This window comes from Protopterus annectens, chromosome 3.part0 (assembly GCF_019279795.1).
Source record: "Protopterus annectens isolate FY-2018-M chromosome 3.part0, PAN1.0, whole genome shotgun sequence".
NCBI lineage: Eukaryota > Metazoa > Chordata > Ceratodontiformes > Protopteridae > Protopterus > Protopterus annectens.
In genome coordinates, this window is record NC_056731.1 from 948,965,794 (window position 1) to 948,992,146 (window position 26,353).

The 26,353-nt window shown below is 41.4% G+C and overlaps 1 protein-coding gene across 1 annotated transcript in view; it reads left to right on the top strand.

The window, feature by feature from the left end:
• The window catches only part of LOC122796644 (copine-3-like), a 1,024,312-nt gene that overhangs the window by 571,945 nt on the left and 426,014 nt on the right, over positions 1-26,353 (top strand). Inside the window, 1 exon segment of the mRNA XM_044065281.1 lies at positions 721-854. Within this exon segment, the coding sequence (XP_043921216.1) occupies positions 721-854 (134 nt within the window).

Sequence of the window (26,353 nt, forward strand, 5' to 3'; positions counted from 1 at the left end):
TAAAATTGGTAGAGGTACAGGATTTGATTCCCTCAGCCGTCATATACCTACTGTGTGACAGTCATCATTTCACTCAGACTTTGCTACCAGGTCGCCCCTCAAAAGGGACTGTATATCCAGTGGGTCTACCTGGTTAATAAATAAATGGGTATTATTATTATTATCATTATTATTATTATTGCTCGATTAGCCAGCATGTACCCTGCTGTCTTTTCCAAACTGGTTGTCCAGCATTACTTCTATATCGTTTTAAATTTTGGTCATTGCAGTCAATGCCAGACTAGTGAAGTCCTATATTTTCCTATATTATCTCTGGCGGGTGCAAAAAACATAATGTGTTATAGAAGTATTACCTGATCATGTTGCTGGGATGCTTCATCCATTAAAACTTTTAAGATAGCTGTGATACTGATGGCTTAAAATTGTTATATTTGCCTCTGAAAGAACATTGCCACAAAGATCTATGATTTCTGTCAGTTGTTACTTATTACAGTTATAAAATGTGCTTAGCTAACAGCAAGTCAGAAATTAACATTCACAAACTGAAACAAACCTGTTTTGGTCCTACTATTGACTGAGTTTCTTTGGGATACATTTTCTGTACTGTCCCTAAGTTTCATGTCCTTATTATTGGTCTCCTTTACTGGTATTGTGTTTACATAAGTATAACTCTAGACTGACAACCACCAAACCACTGTATTATAATCTTATTCCCTACAGGTTGGCATAGACTTCACAGGTTCCAATGGTGACCCTCGCTCTCCAATTTCTCTACATTATATCAATCCACATGGCTTTAATGAATACCTAGCAGCAGTCTGGTCTGTAGGATTGGTCATTCAGGATTATGACTAGTAAGTTAAGATCTTTTTTTCTGATGCTTTATTTGCATTTTGTTTATACTAAAAACAAAAGCATGTATGTGTTTGTGTGTATGTGTGTGATTTCTATTATTTTAATGTTTTTAAATTTAGTTAGCTTTTCTGTTTGCAAGAGTCATTCAGAGAGATAGCTAGCTACACATTACATGCACATAGAGAATAACTACATACTTGCAGATATCCTGTCTATAATTATTCCTTCAGTTTGCATATGTTTTTATAGGTTTGGATTGTTTGAAGTAACTGTAAGATAGCAGTACATAAATGTTTTCTCTTACTGGAGATTTAGGAAGTATATGCTGTGCAGTTTTGCTTTTGTAGTTTTCATAAAATGGCCTAGGTGTAAGCAGTGACTGAATAACTGATTTGGGGATACGAAATGCTGTCACTAGAGCTGTACAGCTGGTGCATCCAGAAATTGTCACAAGGTCCAATAGATGATGAGTGGATATTGCATGCTAGTGTGGGGAAGTGACATCATGTTGCACTGGGACTTCATTTACCTTGGTTCCTTCTCCTGCCGCTGCATTGATCATTCCTTAAGAAACAGATAATAAGAATCATGAGATCACCAGGCTGTCTTATATTTCTGGATAAATAGTACAAAATTTCAGAGGAATTTCTAAGGTACTTTAATCCTCTCTCACCTAATGTAGAACAAGTTACTGTAGTATCTGCTTAGGGATTCAGTCAGTTGGTGTCTTATCTTTTAAGTCCTTCAATGTCTTGCTTTTTATGGTAAAATATGAAAATGTAGTATTCACCAAGCTTATCCTATGTTGGTAGCTTGTTCTCAAGGCATGGTGTACAGATGACTACCACCTGTACTGTTTACAGACAGAGGCAGCACCTAAGTGCTCATCCTACAATATGGCCCCTGTAAACACTCCATGGGATTCCCCTGGAAATAACCACTTTTCTCATCCAGTACTAATCACTGTCTAGGTGTTGTCGAAAAATATAGACTTTGGAATTAAGTATGGGTAATTTTACCTAATAGAATAATAGGCTAGGCATATAATGTTCCGAAAGGGCATTTTGCATAGTAAGTCTGAAACCTTACTTTTCCTTCATTTTTCTTTTTTTTTTTTTTTTTGTTATGCTACAAAATCAAGTGTGTTAGTTTTTAACATTTCTTAGTTTGAACTGACTATTAATATTAGAATGAAAAATCCCAACCTGGAAGGTAGACGCTGACAGCAAACAATGTAAAAAGTCTTTTATTGCAAAATAGAACAAGAAGTAAGCACTTTCGCTGTCAAACAAACCGCTTCATCAGACATAATTACAATAAAAAACACAACATCCTTATATACAAACTCCCCAACAGCCAATTAATCAATAAATTCCCTCCAAAAACACAATTAATAATCCAATTAGTAAAAAACAGGTTAAAGCAACAGCTACTTACATACAGCATAAAAATCCACATAGTTATACATTGTTTAACCTTCTCATTTAAGTTTCTTCATCCTTAAAACTGATTTAATAGGGACAGAATCATTAAGCCCCATATATCTGTGTGCACCAAGTCTCAGCATCCACTCTAGTTCAATGTTTTCCATATTATAACTAATGGGTCCTAATCTGCCATTGTCATATATAACAGATAAATCTTGAAATAAAAAGTATGATGTTCATCGTGTTTCACTGTTGCAGTCATTACACTTGGGTTATCCTGCTGGCAGGCTACCTGCAGTCGGCCTGAATTCCAAAGTCTTGGTCTGGCGTCGGTTGCTGTCTCCCCTTCCCTGACGTCAGTGTGCCAGGGGTATAAAAGATGCAGCCGACGCCATTTTCTTCAGTCTTTCTTGCCGCGCGGTGCTCAAAGCAAAAGCAGTTCACAAGTGCCGGTCGTCCGACTCCTAAGATTTTCGTGTTCGAATTTCAGATCCGAAGTCTTCATTTAAAGCTAAGTACCCCATTGGGAAAACTTTTTTCTTGCTCCAGTCCGATGTCAGAAAAAGTTAATAATTGTATTTCTTGTGGGAAGCAAATACCTGATAAGGACTTCCATTCTTATTGTATTCCTTGCCTAGGCCCTGATCACGACATCACTAATTGTAGGTTTTGTGCTAGATTTAACCAACGCACTATTAAGTGTCGGCACGATTTTGCATTTCACTACTTTGGCCGAAGATTTAATTGCACGATGTTGTCGGATAGCCATCCGACTACCGCAGTTCACAAAAAACGCAAGGAAAAGGACAAGCATCCGAGGTCCAAAACTGACGACGAGGCTTCTTCTAAGCCAGTCGCCGGTTCGCCAGTTCTCAGTGAGGCGTTTTCGCAGCCCCTGACGCCCGCTACCTCAGAGCTGCAGGCCGCTTCCGACTCCCACGTGGAGCCGACTAGGCCACAGGAAACTCAAGGTATTAGACACTCGGTAAATATTCCTTCAGATGGGTCTGGAGCCACTGAGCAGGCATCGGCTTCTGAGGGTGTTTTCAGGCCTACACATTTATATGTAAAACCGACTTCAGCTTCAAAGGCAAAGACTAAAGCTCCACTAAAGACAAAGAAACAAGTACAGCAATCCCGTGGACAGGCCTCCATGCCTAAAAAACAGATGCTCAAAATGTCCGAAGACCTAATTACTTTGATCAGGGGTTCCCATCCCCCTCCTGATAAGAGGCCCAGGCAAGAGACAGAATATGAATCTTCAGATCAGGTTTCCATTTCCTCTGATTCCTCTTCTGAACATGAATACTCTCTTCCTCCCTATGAGGATTCTGATGCTGAAGAATCGATGCCTTCAGCCTCTCCTCCTGAGGATTATTCTTTTGGGGAAACCCTGCATACCATGAGGAAGCACTTCCACTGGTAGAGCCAAGACTACTCAGAATCTAAGAAAAGGCTTAGAGACTTCCTTTTACTTCCTCAGCACAGGCCTCTTGCTATTCCTCCAGTTTTAGACATTGTAGATGATGTATTTTCAGAGTCCGGACTGTCTCCAGACTCTTTACCTCCAGCACCTGTGAAGCCAGACAGATACTACAGGGTTCCAGATTCCCATAAATTTCTTTATAAAAACCCTGCTGCAGACCCAGAAACTATATCTCAGGGTCCCAAAGGTGTCAAGGCTTCCACTGCAAAAAACCCTATCCCCTCAGACAGGGATTCAAGGGCACTGGACAGATAGGGGAAAAAGATTTATACTTCTGCTACCTTGGCTGTAAGAGCTTTAAATTGTCAGTTTCATATGCTTAAATATCAGCAATACTTAATGTCACTGCTTAAACAGAAAATGTTGACAAATTCTGAATGTGCAGAAAACAAAGAAATGCAGGATTTATTGCATGCAGCTAAACAAGTGGGAAAGCATACTTTGCAATGTGGTTTTGACTCTCTGGAGGCCTCCTGCAGGGCCGCTGTTACGGGTACTGTCATTAGGAGGCATGCTTGGTTAAAGGAACAGAATCTGCCTGATCATGTTAAAGCAAAATTATTAGATGTTCCACTACAGCATGATACTTTGCTTGGTGTTAAAGCAGAAGAGGTGTTGAAGAAAATGGAGGACAAAGCAAAATTAATGCAGACAGTTAAGGATTTCTTACAGGTACAGCCACCCAGATTTAGCAGGAACTGGCCTTCAAAGAATTGGTCTTTTCCAGTGTCAGACAGGCCACAAAGAGGCAGATACAGATGCCCCAGAGGCAAATCCCAGCCCCAAGGCTCATACAAGTCTAAACAATGGGGTGCTTCTACCTCCAAAAGCGGAGAAGACAAATATCAGCCATACAGGAAACAGTCCCAATGACTTTCCTCTGCCAGCACCAAGCACTTATCTTTTGGCAGCCCCCTTAGGGGGAAAACTAGCACTTTTTTCACAAAATTGGCACATGATCACCCAGGACAAATGGGTCTTGAATATAGTGTCACAGGGCTACAGGTTCCATTTTTACACCCTGCCAAGGTCAAAAGGTATGCCAGACCTGCCACACAGTCAGTGGGCAGAGGCACAAAAACAAGTTTCATCTCTCATGGACATGAGGGCCATTCAGCGAGTGCCGCAGCAAGAGCAGGGACAAGGATTTTACTCAAGACCTTTTCTTGGTACCCAGAAAGGACAAAGCCTGGAGATCAGTACTCACCCTGTCTACTCTAAATACATTTCTGGACATTCCAAAATTCAAAATGTTGACTCTGCAACAACTTCTGCCCATGCTGGGCAAGAAGGCTTGGCTTGTAACATTGGACCTAAAAGAGGCATACCTGCATGTCCCAATCAGACAATCTTGCAGAAGATACCTCAGATTCATAGCTGGCTCAATGCACTACCAATTCTCTGCACTGCCCTTTGGCTTATCTACTGCGCCCATGGTCTTCACAAAATGCCTGGCACCAGTAATTGCATTTTGCAGACAAAGAGGAATTCAAACATATCCTTACTTGGACGACTGCCTTATTCAAGCAGAGAGCAAGGACATTCTACTAAAGCATCTGGCGTTTGTAAAAATATTGCTAATTTGCCTAGGGTACACAGTAAACGAAAAGAAATCAAAACTAATACCCTCTCAAGAGATAATATTCCTGGGTGCAAGCTTAAATACAACTGCCCAGATGGCTTATCTCACGCCAGACAAACAAAGGCAACTGACTTCTTACTTCAAAATGTTGGCAACAAAGACCCAGTTATCTGCAAGAAAAATTCTGCAGGCTTTGAGTTTCATGGCATCTTGCATTCTGCTAATTCCATATGCAAGACTGCATATGAGGAAACTACAATGGTATCTAAAAAGTGTTTGGACTCAACATTGCCACAGCCTTGAAACATTAATTACCCTCATTCCCTGCCTGCAACAGGAGTTTCGATGGTGAGCACAGGCCTGTCTACACAACAAGGGACAGACATTCACTTTACCCACAGCCAGGCAGACATTAACAACAGATGCATCAGACTATGCCTGGGGGGCCCACATGGCAGGAAAATGTATTCAGGGCACATGGTCCACAAGCCAAATGCATCTTCATATCAATCAAAAAGAGATGCTAGCTGTTCAAAATGCCCTGACAGCCTTCAAGGATCTGCTTCATCCAGGACAACTGCTGATAAAGACGGACAGTACTACAGTCATGTGGTACATAAACAAGCAGGGAGGCACACATTCCTATCCCCTCTGCAGACTATCCATGACTTTGTGGGACACAGCATTGACTTACCAAATACACCTGCAAGCACAGTTCCTGCCAGGAAGGATAAATACTCTGGCAGACGAACTAAGCAGAAACCTCACAGATCCCCACGAGTGGAAACTGGATCCACAAGTCTTCAGAATGATAACAAAGAAATGGGGGTTACCAGACATAGATCTATTTGCCTCCCCTCACAACTGCCAACTACAGAGATTCTGCACAAGGACTTAACACAAGCAAGCTTGGAAATTGGATGCGCTATCATTCAGCTGGAAAACCCTAACAGTGTATGCCTTTCCTCCTCTGCCTCTCATCCCCAAGGTACTCCTAAAGGTCAGAAAGAGAAGCCAAAAATGATTCTGATTGCCCCAGACTGGCCCCGCCAGCACTGGTACCCAATCCTAAAGAGCTTGTCTCAAGGCCCAGCCTGGACATTACTTCTAATTCCTCACTTACTGACCCAACAAAACAATCAGATCCTGCACAGCCAACTCAGGACCCAAAATCTGGCAACATGGCGGATAATGTAGCCATTCATAACACACCTCTCTCTAAAGCAGTGATGGATGTTATTTTGGAGGCCAGGAGGCCCAGTACCAGAAAATCTTATGCAGAAAAATGGAAGAGATTCTGTGCTTGGAACCAGGCACAAGGAATTGACATGTTTGTACCAAATATTCCTCAGATTTTTACAATACCTAAATGGGATGCTGGACAAAGGCCTATCCTTTTCATCAATTAAAATCCATGCCTTTGCCATTTCAGCTCATTACAATATGGAATCACCTATTTTTTCTCATCCATTGCTAAGGCAGTACCTCAGAAGGGCCAAAAACATAAGACCTCCAAGGAGAGCACCAATACCTGCATGGGACCTCAATTATGTCTTGGAAAAACTTACACTGCCTCTTTTTGAGCCAGCCAATACAGCTGAGATAAAGTTCTTATCATGGAAAACAGCTCTGCTCCTAGCAAGAACCTCTGCAAGACGAGTCTCAGAGTTACAGGCACTCATGGCTGTGGAACCTTTTTATCATTTTCCATCCAGACAGGGTTTCTCTGAGGACAAACCCGACATTTATGCCTAAGGTAGTGTCCAGCGTGGCCCTTAACCAAACCATTAATTTGCCTACTTTTTATCCAAACCCACAGAATAAGGGTGAGAGACTCCTGCATTCTTTGGACATACACAGACAGCTACGCTTTTACTTGGACAGAACAAAAGCTTTCAGAAAGACTGAGCAACTCTTAGTGGCATATGCTGCAGGATCACAAGGAAAGGCTATCTGAAAGCAGACTATTTCAAAATGGATAGGCCACTGCATTCGTTTCTGATGTTCACAACATGGCAAATCAGTGCCTAAGGGCATTAGGCCACATTCAACCAGAGCAGCAGCCACGTCAGCAGCCTTCCTCAGAGGAGTACCAACCAAAGACATTTTAGAGGCTGCAACTTGGAGTTCAGTGCACACTTTTACAAGGCACTACCACTTACCTCTCTACTCTAAATCCAGAGCAGGCTTTGCCACTGCAGTTCTGCAGGGCCTTATAGCCTCTCCTAACCCTATTTAGACCCAGCCACCCAACCTCAGCTTTGGGATTCAACCCAAGTGTAATGACTGCAACAGTGAAACACGATGAACATAGTACAGTTGTGTACCTACCATAAATGTAGATGTTCAAGTGTATTCACTGTTGCAGTCCAGGATACCCACCCACCATCCCCCTTTTCTTTGCTGGGACTTATCTGTACTTCTCTATTCTATACAACCTATGTGGTGTATTTGCTTGTAGATGAAGGAAATGTTTACTTTAGTGCATGCATACTTATTGGCATTATTTTAGCCTACCCTTTTGGGGGCACCTGACATCTGGGGCAAGAAAAACTGAAGAAAATGGCGTCGGCTGCATCTTTTATACCCCTGGCGCACTGACATCAGGGAAGAGGCGACAGCAACTGACGCCGGACCAAGACTTTGGAATTCAGGCTGACTGCGGGTAGCCTGCCAGCAGAAAAACCCAAGTGTAATGACTGCAACAGTGAATACACTCAAACATCTACATTTATGGTAGGTACACAACTGTACTTTCCCTTCCTAACTCTAGAGTGTGCTTTGCAAGTGCACTAAATAATTCACCTCTCTTTGTACAATAATCATGGTCCTGAATCCTGTCTCTTAGTCTCCTATTAGTCTTGCCAATGTAAAACTTAAAACATTTGACACAATGTGCAACACAGACCAAATTAACCGTGTTACAATTAGCTAACAGACGTAACTCCCAAAGTTTCCCAGTGACAGGATGCTTAAAAAATCTTGAGTCGTCCAAAAATGAACAATATGGACAATATCTACATTTCAGTGTCCCTCCCAAAGGTGTAGATGCTGTTCGTGCAAGCTTAGGATAACACAGCATTTGTCTCAGATTTTTCCTATTCTTATAGACAAACTTGGGGGAAGTACCTACTACCTTACTTGTTTCTTGATCCACTAACAGCACTGATCAATTTTTATTCATAATTTGTTTCACCAAATCAATATCTAAGATGAGATGGCCTCTGGGATGAGCAATTATTCGATAAGGTCGAATGTTCAGAATAATAGGGTCTCCCCCTTCCAGGACGTTCTCTATGAACTTTCATAAACGCTTGATCAACCTCAACTGTTGAGTAACGCCTGTGTATAAAAGCATATTTAAGGTAGTCCAACTCACATGAAAAAATCACTTCATCGCCTGACAGGCGAGACACCCTCATGCCCTGTCCTACGACAACGTTAGAAAAGACATGATGTGGGTGCATACTTTCTCTATGTAAGAAGACAGGTGTATAACAATCCTTTCTGTGCACCTTTGTTCTTATAATATTGTTCTCCACAGAAACCATTACATCTAAAACATTAACACTATCTGTAGACATATTGAGAGTAAATCGCAAGAAGGGACTACTACTGTTCAATTTATGATAAAATGAAGTCAAATCTTGTTCATTGCCTTTCCAACAAATAAAGATGTCATCGACAAATCGTCGATAAAAAGCTACCTGCCCATCTTTCACATTCATAACATTCTGCTGTTCCCACTCCAACATCACTAAATTTGCATATGAATTAGAACAGTTGGTGCCCATAGCGACACCAGCTGTTTGCCAATAGTAATTATCTGCAATTGCAAACACATTATGTTCTAGAACTAGTTCTAAAAGCATTCAAATAAAATCAGTGTGCTGTGGGCTATAATTATCATGTCTAAACAGAACATTCTTCACCAGTCTGATACCTTCATCATTGAGAATACATGTGAAGAGTGAAACTACATCCATTGTAGCAAGTAACTCAAAAGGAAACTCAGATGACCTACTGACAAAACTACATAAATCCTGCAAAAACTGTTGTGCACCTTTTAAAACAAAAGGATACAAATTCAAAACATTCTTCAATTGGGTGTCAAGATATATAGACAAAGGTTCGGTCAACCAACCCCCTCCGGCAACAGTGGGTCTCAATGGGAGAAGTGTTGGATGTTTATGTACTTTCGGGATACCATGTAGTTGTGGTATTAGTGGTTCTTTAACATTAAAATAGTCAAGTAGGTGTTTATCTAACAATCGCATATGGAAACATTCAAGCAAAGCCTATCTATTTGTTGTTTCATGTTATACACTTCATTCAACTGAATGATAGTATAAACTGTCCTCTCTGCTAACATTTCATTCATTTTCTTCAAATAATAGTCAGTATTTAAAACAACAATAAGGCCCCCTATATCCGAGGGACATATTACAATATCTGGATTTAAACGTAAATGCTGCAACGCTTTAAACTCTTCGTTCGTTAAATTAAAATCATTGTGGGGTTGCCACACATCAAGTAAACTGTATACATCATTTTCACAAGCTTTAATAAAAACCTCGATGTTACTAGGCAATAATGGAACAAACTGACTAGATTTTTTAAAATTAGTAGGCATATTATCATTGCTGCCCATGTATAGCAATTTCAGGGCTAAATTGTGAGCAAACAGCCGTAACTCAATTAATAACTCACTGACATCTGTATGTGAAGTAGGTATAAAACCAAGTCCTCTTTGCAACAATGACTGTTCATGTAAAGTCAAATCATACCTGGAAATATTCCAGACTAAGTCTCTGAATTTAGATTCCACATTTTCTTCAATTACTTGTTTTGGTATGAGGCTGGTGGTTCTTTCCGTTTCTGTCCTGAACGACAATACTCCTGCTCGAACGACTGTTCTGATGGAACGGCAGTGGAAGAGATGAAAAAAACCTGATCTTGTTGGGGGGGGAGAAATAATTTTCCACCTCACTGTTAGAATAGAAGCGGAAGCCTTGTCAGGGCATTCCACATTAGTAGTTATAACTTCACTCAGTGGTGTAGAATACACTGACGTACATAACCCTGGAGAAACAATCTGATCAGAATTAGACTGAACAGTAGCTTCTTGTTGGTTAACAGTGGTTGTATCCAAAGTTTGAATCATACCACTTACCGGCTCTGTTGATTGACTGGTGGTAGTGTTAATAGAAGCAACTTGAGTCCTTGGCCAAGTAAACACATTATGATTTTTAAAGTCTTATAGATCTCTAGAAAGTTTCTTTCTTTTTCACAAAAACAACCTTTTCTTATACTGAGTAATTTTCTCAATTAATTCATTGAGAAATAAGGCCATGCTCTCTTCACCAATAAGGGCAGCTAATTCACATTGATTATGTTGTACCTTACCTATGAGTTCCAATTCCATGGGTTGGAAGAACTCAATATGTAATCAAAGGTAGGCTCTACTAGTTTTCAAGTTAAGCCGTTGCCATTGTGCCAATAGCTGGGGATAGGTGTCACCGTATGTAGGCATAGTGAGGACATGAAGTCCCCTTGGTGTAACGTTCATACTAATATATGCTTCTAAATGGAAGCATTGACACTGAAGATGCTTAAATTTGTAGAAATCATTCTCTATATTCCTCTTCATGTCACGTACATTGAAAGTAGTGCCTTCATCATACGATACACCTGATGTATCATAAACTATTTCCTCAGTCAGCAACGGATTTAGCTGATCTGACATAAAGTTCATAAGACGTTTATTCTCCACAGTTCTTGAATTGGTAGAAACACCCATGTCCATAGACACAGCGTTACCTTCTGCCATGCTTGCCAAACCAGTTCAAAGCAATACAGGAAGAAAAATCCCAATAAGGCAAGCTAATAAAATCCAAACAGCAATCAAAATGAAAAATCCCAACCTGGAAGGTAGACGCTGACAGCAAACGATGTAAAAAGTCTTTTATTGCAAAAGAGAACAAGAAGTAAGCGCTTTCACGGTCAAACTGCTTCATCATTTAACAGATAAAACTTGAAATAAAAAAGTATGTTCCCTTCCTAACTTTAGAGTGTGCTTTGTAAGTTGCACTTGTCAGGCGATGAAGTGAATTTTTCATGTGAGTTGGACTACCTTAAAGATGCTTTTATACACAGGGGTTACTCAACAGTTGAGGTTGATCAAGCGTTTATGAAAGTTCGTAGAGAATGTCCTGGAAGGGGGAGACCCTATTATTCTGAACATTCGACCTTATCGAATAATTGCTCATCCCAGAGGCCATCTCATCTTCCCTTAGTTCTTTCTTTTACACAAGATATTGATTTGGTGAAACAAATAATTAATAAAAATTGGTCAGTGTTGTTAGTGGATCAAGAAACAAGTAAGGTAGTAGGTACTTCCCCCAAGTTTGTCTATAAGAATAGGAAAAATCTGAGACAAATGCTGTGTTATCCTAAGCTTGCACAAACAGCATCTACACCTTTGGGAGGGACACTGAAATGTAGATTTTGTCCATATTGTTCATTTGTGGGCTAATCAAGATTTTTTTCAGCATCCTGTCACTGGGAAACTTTGGGAGTTACGTCCGTTAGCTAATTGTAACATGGTTAATTTGGTCTGTGTTGCACATTGTGTCAAATGTTTTAATTTTATGTTGGCAAGACTAATAGGAAACTAAGAGACAGGATTCGGGACCATGATTATTGCACAAGGAGAGATGAATTATTCAGTGCACTTGCAAAGCACACTCTAGAGTTAGGAAGGGAACATACTTTTATTTCAGGTTTTATCTGTTATATATGACAATGGCAGATTAGGACCCATTAGTCATAATACTGAAAACATTGAACTAGAGTAGATCCTGAGACTTGGGGCACATAGATATATGGGGCTTAATGATTCTGTCCCTATTAAATCAGCTTTAGGGATGAAGAAACTTAAATGAGAAGGTCAAACAATGTATAACTATGTATATATGTGGATTTTTATGCTGTATGTAAGTAGCTGTTGCTTTAACCTGCTTTTTACTAATTGGATTATTAATTGTGTTTTTGGAAGGAATTTTATTGATTAATCAGCTGTTGGGGAGTTTGTATATAAGGATGTTGTGTTTTTTATGGTAATTATGTCTGATGAAGCGGTTTTCTTTGACCGCGAAAGTGCTTACTTCTTGTTCTATTTTGCAATAAAAGAATTTTTACATCGTCCATATTCCAGGTTGGTATTATTCATTCTGATTGCTGTTGGGATTTTATTAGCTTGCCTTATTGGGATTTTTCTTTCTGTACTGACTATTAATAGTACTTATGAGGCTATTAAGAAATATTGGCCACTTTTATTGGTCAATTCAGATCTCTGGAGAGTTTTAGATGACAAACCCATGTTCTCATTTAGAAATAACTTATCACTGAAGCGACAGTTATGTTATAAGAATTTTGAACAGACTCCTTTTGATGCATCATGTAGATGAAGGACATTTTGGTGTAGACTGTGTAAGGCTTGTCAATATATTTGGAGTTGTATCTCTCTGGTACTCACAAAGTAACTAGAAATTAGTTTTGATTTTTATGCTGATTGTAAGACTAATAATTTAATATATTACGGTAAATGCACAGTGTGTGAAGCTTTCTGCATTGGGAAGACCAGTAGAATGTTTAAAGAAAGGATTCTAAAACATGTGGGGGACATAACGTAATCAGAATAGTACAAGTGCATTAGCTCAACATGTTATAGAGAATGGGAGCAGGCGCAGTTTTAAATTTCTTGTACTAAAATTAGTGTCTGAAGATTTGAGGGGTGGAGACTTTAAGAATAGCATTGAAAAGAAAGAAATGAAATGGATACTTCTTTTGAAAATAAATGTATTTCCAGGGCTGAATGAACATGTCTTTGAAGCCAATTCTTAAGTCTCAGCCCCTTAAACATTAATGTTTAAATGTCAGAAAGATTTGTACCCTTTTCAAGATACTATTGGTTCTGATACGTTTTCCATGTCACTGTTTTAATATTCATGTTTTTAAAGTGGTGTGTTGTTACAGCACATCTTTACTGGCCAGTTCCTTGCTCTAGTGGGCTGTGTTTTTAGATTGGAAGAGTGTTTTTATTGGAGAATTTTTTTTTAATTTTTTATATTTATGTGAGTGGTTTGTGTAACTTTTTATATGGTCTGAAGAAGCAGATTTGTTTTCCACGAAAGCGCTTACCTTTTTTTTTACTGAAGTTCATTAAAGTTTTAAGCCATGGTGTCCAGAGCTTCAGTTTTTCTTTTACATTCTACAGGGATTCAGACAGTTGGTGCTTTATCTTTTAAGTCCTTCAACATCCTGCTTTTTTATGGTAAAATATGAAAATGGTAGTATTCACCAAGCTTATCCTATGTTGGTAGCTTGTTCTCAGGGTGTAGATGACTACCACCTGTACTGTTTACAGACAGAGGCAGCACCTAAATGCTCATCCTACAATACGGTCCCTGTAAACAATCCATGGGATTCCCCTGGAAATAATCACTTTCTTATCCAGTACTAATCACTGTCTAGGTGTTGTTGTTGTTGATAAATATAAACTTTGGAACTAGGTGTGGGTAATTTTACCTAATGGAATTTTAGGCTAGTCGCAAAATGGTCCACAAGGACAGTTTGCATAGTATTCGTCTGTGAACCTATGATTACTAGCTTATTTTGCCGCTACTAAAATCATTCTTCAGAGTAAAAGGTGAATTGTTAATGGTAACACCTTTCCACGATACAGTTTTACAGTTTTTTTACTGTAATGTTTCGGAGAGTGAAATTGTGTAAAACTTATCTTGTTAATGTTGTAGCTAAAGTCTGAAACCTTCATTTTGGATACCAAGGCTCATTTTGTTTTCAGGATCTGGAAGGTAATAGAACTAAGAACTTTTTATTTAATATATTTTGTGTGACAGGAGATTCCTTTTCATCTTTTTTAGATGGTCGAAGGTGGTCCTTTTAGAGTAAAAGGCCTTATGCGCATTACCTTCTTACAGGACTCATTTGTTTAGATTCAGATAGTATGGGAGTAAATTTCCATTTCAGTAAAAGGGGGGAGGCCAGACTAATTAAACATAGTATAAAATCTATTTTATATCACCCTTTAAAAAACATTTAATGTTAAGTTGTCAATCTCGCCTTCATTCTTGCTTGATGGGTTCGGAGCCGATCCCTCGGCTCCGACTCGGCACTTGCTTTAGCTCGAGAACTCCTTTTACCAGCTCGAGGCAACCCCATATCCCATGATGCAAGGCAGGAAGTACCCAGATCTCGTTTGCCGCTTCGCTTGGGAGGTCTTCTCTTTACCAGCTCCTGGTAAGTTGTTCACATTTGTGATATTTAAGCCCCTTTTTTAGTTAAAACTAATTTTTGATAGTTTAATTTTAAAATTAACCTTTTTCTGACAGAAATCCCTGTCTCTTTTAATTTTTAGTCAGTCAATTTTCCCTATCCCATCCCCCCCCTGTTAGGGTGTGTGTGTTGGTGTTTTTTACTAAATACCTCTTGGTATTAATTTAATTTATTTTGACTGGTGTGTGTGTCTGTTGTGTTTAGGCACCATGTCTAAGGAGAGGGTTTCAGGTTTTAAGAAGTGTGACTCGTGCTGTCAGAAGATGTCTCTGACAGACGGTCACACTTCTTGCCTGTACTGTTTGGGCCCTCTTCACCTGCAGGACTCCTGTGCTATTTGTCAGTCCTTCAGCCAGAGAGTCCTGCAGGAGAGACGCAATAAGTTGATTCTCAGGGGTCTTCTTAAGCCGGAGGGCTCTCCGGCTAAGTCGGCCCCACAAAAATCAACCAAAACTGCCAAAGCCCAGGCTTCTGTTCCTAAGCCTGCGGCCTCGGCTCCGACTCGTATAGAGTCGAGATCGGCTCCGGCTGGAGCCGATTCTGGATCCACAAAGCTTTCGGCGCCGATGGCTATCGGTGCCGAATCTGCTTTGACCACTGTGGTGTCGGCTCCGATCGGCTCCGACACACACTTGGCACGGGCATCGGTGTCGGCTCCGATCGGCTCCGACACCCATGTGGCACAGGCATCGGTGTCGGCTCCGATCGGCTCCGACACCGTTACCTTGGTAGCTGTATCGGCTCCGGCTGGAGCCGATACATCGAGACGTTCTGCCGGCTCCGAGAAATCGGTGCCGACAGGATCAGTAGTATCGGCTCCGATGGCCCATTCCAGGAAGAGGTCGAGGTCTCCTTCCTTGGAGCCGATACTTTCGGCTCCGGCTTCGCCTCTTCTATCGGAGCGGAGCCATCGGAGCCGATCTTCAAGGTCATCCAGGTTGTCAGATCATGACCTTGAGAGAGTGGTCAGTAGATTGCTCAAGTCACAGGTACTGGCCCAAATGCTACACAGTCCGTCTCAGCAGACGACTGTTGGTCCACACCCCGTTACTGTTCCTCCTTCGACTCTACCCCAGAGTTTGGAGTTGGAGTCTTCGGGCATGGTTACTGCTACGGCTGGAGGACGGATACCTCCTTCTGTCCCTTCAGCCCCTACTCTTATCTCCTCTTCCTTAGAGGGATTCGTGGTCAGGCTTCCATGGTCTCCTCCGAGGGGTGAGTGGCATCGACCCTTGTCCAGCCCGAGCCAGCTCTTCCCCTTGGAGCCTCGGCCTTGGTGAGCTCGGCTCCGACATCTGCCTCGGAGACTTCCTTTTCGGTGGCCCCTGGAGTTCCTAGCTCTTCGGAGCGGGTTCTCTCAGACCTGCCTGGGAGGGGAGCATTCGAGGTGATGAAGAGTGTACTGGCCACTGGTATCAGTCAGCAGTCTCTTCCCGTAGCTCCTCCCTCTATTGTACCTGTTGACATCTCTGCCACTTCTCTTGCTACAGGACCCAGAGATCCTCCGCCTCAGGTTTCCCCAATGGGAATTTCCCCCTCTTCCGAGGATTCTCCTGATGTTTCGGGAGATCCTCCTAGGAAGAGGACTTGTAAGAGGAAGCATGTAGACTCCCCTGAGTCTGTCACTGGATACTGACTTTGATGAGTCAGAGGGATCCCCTAGATCCCCCTCTGAGGATGTCTCCTTCTCAGACATCCTAGAACTTCTGAAACAGAGGGGAAACTGGCCCACCAATCCCTCTGAGGATGAGTCAGTATACCTAGAGGCGTTTGGATCTCGGCCCTCCACCTCCTGGGTGTCTCCGCCTTTCGACCCCCTTATGCAGGTTATTGCACGAAAGGCGTGGACAGCTCCTGACTCTGTAGAGCCAGTCCCTAGGAGGCCTTCTAAATTTATCACTGCCCCTAGTGACAAACAATTCCTTACCAAAGGTGTCCCTGCTGATGCCATGGTGGTGGCTGCGGCCACCAAAAAGGAACTTGCAGATCCTTCCGTGACCGTCCATCCTCCTAATAAGGACTCTAGGACCATGGATAGGTAATGCAAGCGGATGTTTTCCTCAGCGACCTTTGCTATGCTCGCTGAATTATCTTTGTCACTTCACCAGACTCCAGAGAGATATCCTGAAGGAGCTGGGAGAAGTAGTTCAGGATCCTACAGCTGCAGGGGCCCAAGAAAAGATTGCTTCGCAGCTAGGAACCCTAAATTCCATTGCTAACTCCTCCATGCGGCTAATATCTTATGCTGCGGATGGAGCGAGTAGAGCCGCAGGCACAGGTGTGGCTCTTAGACGCCAAGCCTGGATGCGGCTATGTGATTTTTGGATCCCTTTAAGGCGTCCTTCACAAATTCTCCCTTTGATGGGTCAGCTTTGTTTGGCCCTCAGGTGAAGGAGACCTTGACCAGGTGTGAGCAGGACGGCAAGACTCTTTCTGCTGTTGGAGTCCGTTTTCCACCCCTTCTAGGCCTTATCCCAAAGGACAGAAGGGTGGGAAGATGTGGTTCCGTAAATCCCAAGAAGTCACGCCGGATTCACGTGGTCAGTTTACCCCTAGAGGCAGAGGGGTAACAACAACAGACGCTCTAGAGGCAGAGGGGGTCCGAAGAACCAGGGCAACAGGGAGTCTCTTCCTGAGAAGCCCTTTCAGCATCCCTGAGGTGTTACCCGGCTGTCCCTCCTTGGAGGCAGTCGGGGGAAGATTATCACTGTACCCAGAAGCCTGGCATTCCCTCACTCAAGACAGATGGGTACAGTCGATCATATCCAAGGGTTACATAATTCCTTTCGAGGAAAGTCCCTTCCCCTCGAGTTCCCTTCCAGATGTACCACCCGGTCTAAGGGACATTGCAGAGTTAGAAATCGCAAAACTACTGCAAAAAAGAGCCATTCAGCCAGTTACTTTAGACCATTCAGAGCCCGGAATCTACTCAAGGTTCTTTTTGGTCCCCAAAAAGACGGGAGACTGGAGACCAATATTGGATCTCAGCAGACTCAACAAGTCTGTCAGGAAGACAAGATTCTGAATGGTCACTCTTCAGTCAATTCTGCCCTTCTTACAGAAGGACAACTGGATGTGCTCAATAGATCTTCAGGATGCGTACTATCACATCAAAATTCACAAACGCTCCAGGAGATTTCTCCGCTTTCGGCTGGGGTCCAGTCATTTCCAGTTCAGAGCCCTGCCCTTTGGTCTCACTACAGCCCCCAGAGTGTTCACCAAATGCATGGCAGTGGTCACGGCTCACCTGAGACGTCAAGGATTCCAGGTGTTTCCGTATCTCGACGACTGGCTCCTGTCAGCCACCACCAGGCATCAGCTTATACAAGCCAGGGATTACACAATAGACCTTTGTTCTCATTTGGGAATCTCAGTCAACTTCGAAAAGTCATCCTTATCGCCCTGCCAGTCTATTACCTTCATAGGCGCAAACTTAAACACTGTTCGGATGTCAGCTACCCTTACAGAACAAAGAGTTTCAGACATTCAGACTCATGTCAGGATCATTCTGGCCAGCAAGAAGGTACAGGCCAGAATGGTTCTAAAGGTATTAGGTCTCATGGCTGCGGCCATTACTCTTCTTCCCCTGGCTCGATTCTACATGCGCCTCCTTCAGTGGATGCTGTTCACACAGTGGTCATACCAGCAACTCCCAATGCGTCACCAGAACAAACATGCAAAGAACATCTTGCTTGGTGGATCACATCGTCTCAGATTCACCAAGGCAGGTGCTTTGTACCTCCGTCCCCGATAGCCACTGTCACCACGGATGCCTCCCTGATCGGGTGGGGGGGGTCATTATCAGGGCAGGATGGTTCATGGGACGTGGCAACCGTTCGAGTACCATCTGCACATAAATGTCCTGGAGATGAGAGCAGTGCTTTTAACGTTGCAAGCCCTCAACGACTTTCTTCCCGTAGGGACAATTGCAGTCCACACAGACAACATGTCTGTAGTTTGGTATATCAACAAACAGGGCGGAACCAAGTCCTACCCCTTGTGTCGAGAAGCGCTCAGACTATGGCAATGGGCGATCTCCTCTCATCGGTTTCTGGTAGCAACGCATATCCCTGGGAAAACCAACATTATAGCGGACAGATTGAGCAGAGCTATTCTCATGCCTCACGAGTGGTCTCTAAAACAATCTATAGCGGAAGAGATTTTTCTGGAATGGGGTCGTCCATGTTGCGATCTTTTTGCTACTCCCCAAAACAGCAAATGTCCAGACTTCTTCAGCCTCTTCCCTCTATCAGGCCATCCCCCCAGAGACTCTCTGACCCAGGTTTGGCCCCAGGGACTTCTTTATGCCTTCCCTCCATTTCCTCTGATCCCTCAGGTGATCCAGAAAGCTACCGTTTTGAGAGCCAAATTGATTCTCATTGCCCCTTACTGGCCTTGACAAGTTTGGTTCCCGTTCCTCCATCGTCACCTTTTGGTGCAGCCGTGGCATCTGGACCCAGTGGCAGATCTACTGATTCACCAATCCGGTCAGCTGCACCGGTCAATCCCTTCTCTCAACCTCACAGCATGGTTGCTCCACTTCCTTCCTTAGCCAGGCTTCCTTTGATCTCTAACCCAGTTAGAGATATCATAGTTGCTTCACTAAAATCCTCTACCAGGAGGATTTATACAAGCAAATGGAGATGTTTCTCTTATTGGGCTAAGGCCCAAAATATTGATCCTTTTACTGCCCCTGTCCAGGCAGTTCTGGACTTCTTAGCAGAGATTTTTCATGCAGGCTCCTCTTCCTCAACAGTCAGAGTTCAGTTGGCTGCTATTTCTAATTTTCATGTCGGGATAGCAGATCATAATATTATGTCCCATAGGCTCTGCAGGGCCTTCTTGAAAGGAATTTTCCTACTAAAGCCTCCAATCAGGAATCCTCCTCCTCAGTGGGATCTAAATTTAGTGCTGGCATCCTTGATTCTTCCCCCCTTCGAGCCAGCTGTTTCTTGTTCCCTGAAATATCTTTCTTGGAAAACTTTATTCCTAGTGGCTATTACATCTGCCAGGAGGGTGTCTGAACTTCATGCTCTTTCGGTTCGACCCCCCTATTTGATTTTTCACAAAGACAGAGTATCTTTGAGAACTAATCCATCATTTTTACCTAAGGTCGCTTCAAAATATAATCTGAATCAATCCATTGATCTCCCCTTATTTTTTCCTAACTATTCAGATAGAGCTGAACAAAAGCTACATTATCTTGACGTCCACCGTCAGCTCAGATATTATTTGGACAGAACAAAAAAATTTAGAAAATCTGATCAACTTTTTGTTTCCTATGCGGATAATAAAAAAGGCCTACCTGTTTCTAAAGTGACTTTGTCCAGATGGCTTTCTTCGGTCATCACTGAAATTTATACGATCAGGGGAAAACAGCTGTGCTCAAAACCTAAAGCACATTCAACTAGGAGTTTAGCTACTTCTACAGCTTTTCAAGCTAGACTACCTTTGGACACTATTTGTGCAGCGGCCACTTGGGCCACTCCTCACACTTTTGTTTCCCATTACAAATTGGACTTGGCCTCCAGGGACAGAGCCAGTTTTGGCTCTACAGTCCTCAAGAGTTTGTTCCATTGAGCCACCCAGGATAGAGGTGCTAGGACGGTCCCATCAAGCAAGAATGAAGGCGAGATTGACAACTTAACATTAAGAAGTTATGTACCTACCATAACATTCCATGTTAGTTGTCTTCTCTCGCCTTCTTTCTTGCGACCCTCCCTCCTTCCCCCTGGCCTGGACAGACCTTGTATAAGAAACTGTTATGCTAAAGACCATTCAGACCTGGTCCTTTTCCATCTGTAAGTTTCTTCTTCCTTTGGGAAGTATGTTATGCTTGGTGTTATTGCCCTTTTGTCAACAAACGAGATCTGGGTACTTCCTGCCTTGCATCATGGGATATGGGGCTGCCTCGAGCTGGTAAAAGGAGTTCTCGAGCTAAAGCAAGTGCCGAGTCGGAGCCGAGGGATCGGCTCCGAACCCATCAAGCAAGAAAGAAGGCGAGAGAAGACAACTAACATGGAACGTTATGGTAGGTACATAACTTCTTATTTTAGAGTACCTTCCTCTTTAAGAGGAATGTGTACTCATCACTGAATTTTCCTTGCAATAAATTTCCTTCCTTGTAGATTGACAGAGCTGTCACTAACATCCTTCTTTTAACTTTTATCTCATCCTTCCTTGTTGCATCTATTTTGTATCATTAGTGGATACACTAATCTTGTTCTCTTCTCCTTTAGAAGCTTCTTTCCTTTTTCCTGACATCATTACTGTCACCAAAAACCTTTTGTTTTGTAGTCTTCTACCATGCAGCACTTCAGTTTTTCAGTCTTGCTCTTACCCCCTACCCCACCGATTTTCCTAGTAGACACTTGTATGAGACTGTGTCCAAGGCCTTGGTGAAGTCTAGCAAAACCATGTCTGCCAGTACTCCCATGTCAGAGTCTCCTATCATTCAGTCATAAAACTGCATCAAGTTTGGCTTTCTCTTTCCTAAGTATTAAGTGTATGCCTTTGGCTTTTTACTTATAGAAGATAATAGTATAAAAGAAAACAACATAGAGATACCGACTTTGTAATTGTTTGTGACATATCAGCATTTGCTTATAGTTTATCACTTTTTCTTCTCTCTTCTCAGCTTTTGTGGTAGTAGTTAAGTACCATTTATTTAAATTTATACTTACTTTGAGAAGAGGAATCAACCTCCATCCAAGATGTTTGCTTGAGTCTAGAGCCCTGAATTGTTTTACATGGAAATCACCTCAAATGTATATTTAACACATCAACATTAAGCCTGGCAGTGAAGAAACTGAAGACAGAAACAGGGATCACCTAGAGATAGTCCCAGAAATGGAGAGGCTAGAGAAGAATGTGAATAAAATTATGCAAAACTTCTCAAGGGTGTTAGAGGAAGTGACTTCTTCAAGACAGAAGTAAGACAACAGTGGCAGAAAAGGTAAGGAGTCATATGTGAAGTACAGAGATATGGTGGGAAAGGTGTCAGAATACATGAAGAGGTTGCTGCTAATGGAATACACAATGAATAAGTTGAGGGAGCAACTAGATTCCAGGGAAAATGTTTCCAGAAGGGCTAATTTAAGAATCACATTGCCTGATGGATTACTTCAGAACAAATGTGCTGAAAGTACCTGGTATTCCATATCAGATTGACAAGCTGACAGGAAACAGAGTAGGAGGAGGAGTTACATGGTTAGAAGGTCTTCCACCTCACAAGACATGTAATCTATTGCATGCATATTTTTAGATCCAAAGAATGCATATTGCATGCTGGAGAGGCCATGATTCTGAAAGTAATGGCTGTTCTGTTGGCCTTGCCCCAGTAGAGGAAGGCAAATGATAGGATCCATAATACCATAAGAATGCTGGAATGGAAATCACAGTTACAGTATCCATTTCCACTAAGGTGTAAATGGAGGGGGCAACTGTGTTTGCAGAGCCCCAAAGAAGGCACAGATTTCAGTAGGAGAAAAGAAGCAAATGAAAGGGAGGCAACAGAATTCAGATTGCTATGAAATGTTTGAGATCATAGTTGTAGACTAGAGAACAACATATTCAACAAATCCAAAGGACAATACACATAAAACTGAGGAGGCAAGAAAACATGATGGGACTATCCAAGGGCAAATCAACAAAAGAAAATAGTGAAGGCTTGCAAGACAAACAGAGCACAAAGCTTACAAGGGCAGATGACTTGCTGAACAACAAATGTGAGGCAAAAAATATCAAGGTGAGTGGGAAGAAGGAAGCCCTACAAACCAGAGAGAGAAGAACACCAGGCATGCAGCAAAAGCAGGCAAAGAAGAAGGAAAGAGAATGGATGGAAACATCTGGGTAGAATAATTGAGAGAAGGTTTTGAATGGGAATTGGAGAGGTTCTAAAGAGAAAAACTGTATGGAAGAAGCACAGTGGAGGTCTGAGAAACAAAGACTTAAGTAGGAAAGCAGCAGGCTACATAGTTATTGTGTGGAGTTCGACAAGTTATTGCAGAAACAGACCAAGCAGATCTGCGTTTGTAGCAAATTTGGTAAAGAAGGCAAAATAATCCATTCAATAGAAAAATCAGAGTGGTACTACTTCTTAAAGGAGGGAAAGAGACACCAGAACTGGGGTCTTCAACTCTATCACTCTATTAAATGTAGGCTGGAGAAGGTAGTACTTATTGTCATTAAGAGGTCAGATGTGATTCATACAAGGAATAATGGTAGTGCACATTTAATGACTGCTGTCAGTGCATTAATATCATCTTAAAATGTTTTTATAAAATTTGTAGGAATTTTAAGGCAGTTGAGTGTTATGACCATTTACACATTGCCAGTATTCACACTCAGGCTATACCCCCTTAATTTGTAGAAATAGTCTGTTGAAGAGATGGGGAGACATTGGGTGACAAGTCTGTCTCTGCATTGCATTTTATTATCTGTTGGTGAGGATATAAATCCCTTATTGTGGTGTTTGTGAAAGTATTAGGCTTTTGAAAATACAGGAGAACCTGGACAGCTGGGTCTCTGATGACAAAAAAGGCAAGGAATAGCTTTCTTCCCTCAAGACTTTCTGATTGCTGTTGTCACATGATGATCAAAAGAAAGAGAGAATTATCAACCCATGTCCCAAAGTCTCTAACTACATTTTCATTTTGAAAGGAGTTATTGTCAATGCTGTGTGCTGAGGAGAGGAGTTGTCTACCAAATGTGACAATATTGCACTTTTGTACATTTAATGTAAACCCATTTTTAGTACACCAGGTATTTACAAGTGTAAATTCCTGTTAAAGGAGTTGGGTATCAGAGGGTGAAAAAGACAAGGAATAGCTCTCCCCTCTCCAGACATTATACTAAACTGAATAAAAGGACAGTGCTTCCAGGATCCATGATAATTCAGGATCTTTAAGCATGTGACCTTCTTAGGAACCTCTGGGGTCTTCTTCTTGTTTGATATAGCTCGTGAAGTGTATGCCAGGGAGCCCGTTGTACTCAATAATTGGCTAATCAATGATGGATATAAGAGAACAATGACCTCTTTAGTGCTGGGTGATTTTCCTTGGGCATTTAGATACACTAAGTAGAAGGATTGTCAGATTACTGTTGTCACATGATGATCAAAAGAGAGAGAATTATCAACCCATGTCCCAAGGTCCCTAACTACATTTTCATTTTGAAGGGAGTTATTGTCAATGCTGTATGCTGAGGAGTTGTCTACCAAATGTGACAGTATTGCACTTTTGTGTATTTAATTTGAAGCCATTTTCAGTATATCAGGTATTTACAAGTATAAATTCTTGGTAAATGATTTGGGTATCAGAGGGTGACTTGACAATAACTTAGTTAGCCAGAGGCAGAGATTTCCAGTCTGGAGATTAGAAATGTAAATGAAGAAAACGAGGTATCACAGCACTGAGCTCTGTGGGACACCATGGGTTACCAGAATACTCTGTGATAAAGCACCTATCATTCAAACTTTGTGGGTTCTTTTAGCCATTTTGTTGTCTATTTTAGCAGACATGGATTTGCTTTTAAAGCATTAAGCTTACTTACAGTGCTAACATGGGATATGGTTTTGAATACCTTGGCCAAGTCAATATACTCTTTCAACATCCTGTGTAACCCTCTTGAAAAAGTTAACCAAATTCTTCATTAGGCAGAGTCTTCCTTTGACAAAGCCAAACAACTGCAGGTCAAACCTAATTAGATTTTTGATATCATAATGTATAAGATCAGTTATAATATGTTGCATGGCTTTACAGATGATGCTTGTCAGACTGATGGGTCTGTGATTCACAGGTTTGGTGGTAGGGCCATCCTTCTGTAGTGGACATCATTACTATGGTGTGCCTAACTTCAGGACAAAACCTGTAGCTAAACTTTGGAGTGGTTATATCAAGGCATGCTTAGCACTAGTTATTAAACAACTAACTATACTGTCAGGTTCCCCCATGGGAAAAGAATTTTTGATCTTAAAAAAACATCTTCAGCACACACTCCTTTGTGGTAATAAAGCTGCTTAAGGATTTCAGAGATACTTGGATGCTGGGTTATAGTTTCTAAGGTAAAATTAACACTAAATTTATGTGCTAGTACATTGGCAGTGTCTGTTGAGTCTGACTTGTCATTGCCATTGTGAATACATTTTGAGCATTGCCATTTTCAATAAATTTAGGGCATTGTTGGGTGTTATTTTTTTACTTTCCTAATATAGTTAGAGAAGGATTTGTAGTTTTTCTTGTATTCAGATGCTAGCATAGGTTTGTGGGTTGTGTAGTAGATCTAAGAGTATTTTTCAGGTTTTTACAAATATTTCTTGTTCGATCCTTGTTATGATGTTTTTGGATGTATTGTGTAATTTTACTGAGTTTTGTTATTGTAAAGTTTGTTTATGTTGGGAGACCACCAAAGTGGTTTGTGTGTGAATTCCTTATTATATTTTGTTCTGATTGGGGTTGCCAATTCTGTACATTTATCTAAATGGATATGAAATTCTTTTTTGAAGCTACTTGCTATGTCAGTGTCAGAGCTGGCACTGTCATTTTTTGAAGCCTCATCATAGACTTGGATGATGTTAGTATATTTGAAATCCTGGAATTCTAAAGTATTTGGTGCAGAGGCTTTAGAGATTTTGAAAGTGAAAGTCAGCTTTGTGGTTCGAGATAGCTGTGGAAGGAGCTACAAGCAGGCAGAGATTCATCCACAAACTCTCAGCCACAAACACTGTATGTTTTGTATCTACAGTCTAGCCCTCCTTCACCATGATCATACTTTTGTGATGTCACATTCTTCCTTAAGCAGAATGCCCATTTTCCTTCTATCAAAAGTATTATTCTGCTCTTTCATGTTTTCAGATATACTTGTCTGTTAGATTCGTGGTCACCCAGTCATATAAATGATTCTCAGAATTTGCCTCTGGTCCTTCAACCAAAGCACATCACTGTTTTTCACTCAAAGCTAGTTTAATACCAAACTTATCACTGTTTGCCCACACATTGCTCAAAACTTCTGTTCCAATCTGAAACTTGCCCATCGATAATTACCTAACTGAGAATCGAACGGGCAACTTCTAACTGTGAGGCGACAACGCTACTGCAGCACCACCACCGTAGTACACACATATATATATATATATATATATATATATATATATATATATATATATAGATACGGATCGCTATCAGATTATCGAAGTTTCAAAACTTTGAAAGTCGTATATTGGGCACCAAATGATTGAAGTTTTGAAACTTCAAACGTTTTGAATGGAGATAGCGGTACAGAGCATAACTGGAAATTTACTCTTTTCTGCAATGTAGTGCAATCTCAGAGTTGGTGTATTTAAGTTTTTTGTTTTTTTATTGTTTTTTTTTTTGTAATGTTTGAAGTTCCAAAGCTTCGATTGTATGGTCTAGACCATATTAATTTCAAAGTTTTGAAACTTCGATAATCTGACATAAATATATATATATATATATATGTGTGTATATATATATATATATATATATATATATATATATATATATATACACACAGACACACACACAGTGGATTTATCGTCTCCATCATCCGTTCATTCACAAGTGTAAGACCTGCTGAATTGGCGCAGCTGATGCAATCCTTCCTACAAGCCCAGGTGCGGTTAGGGCT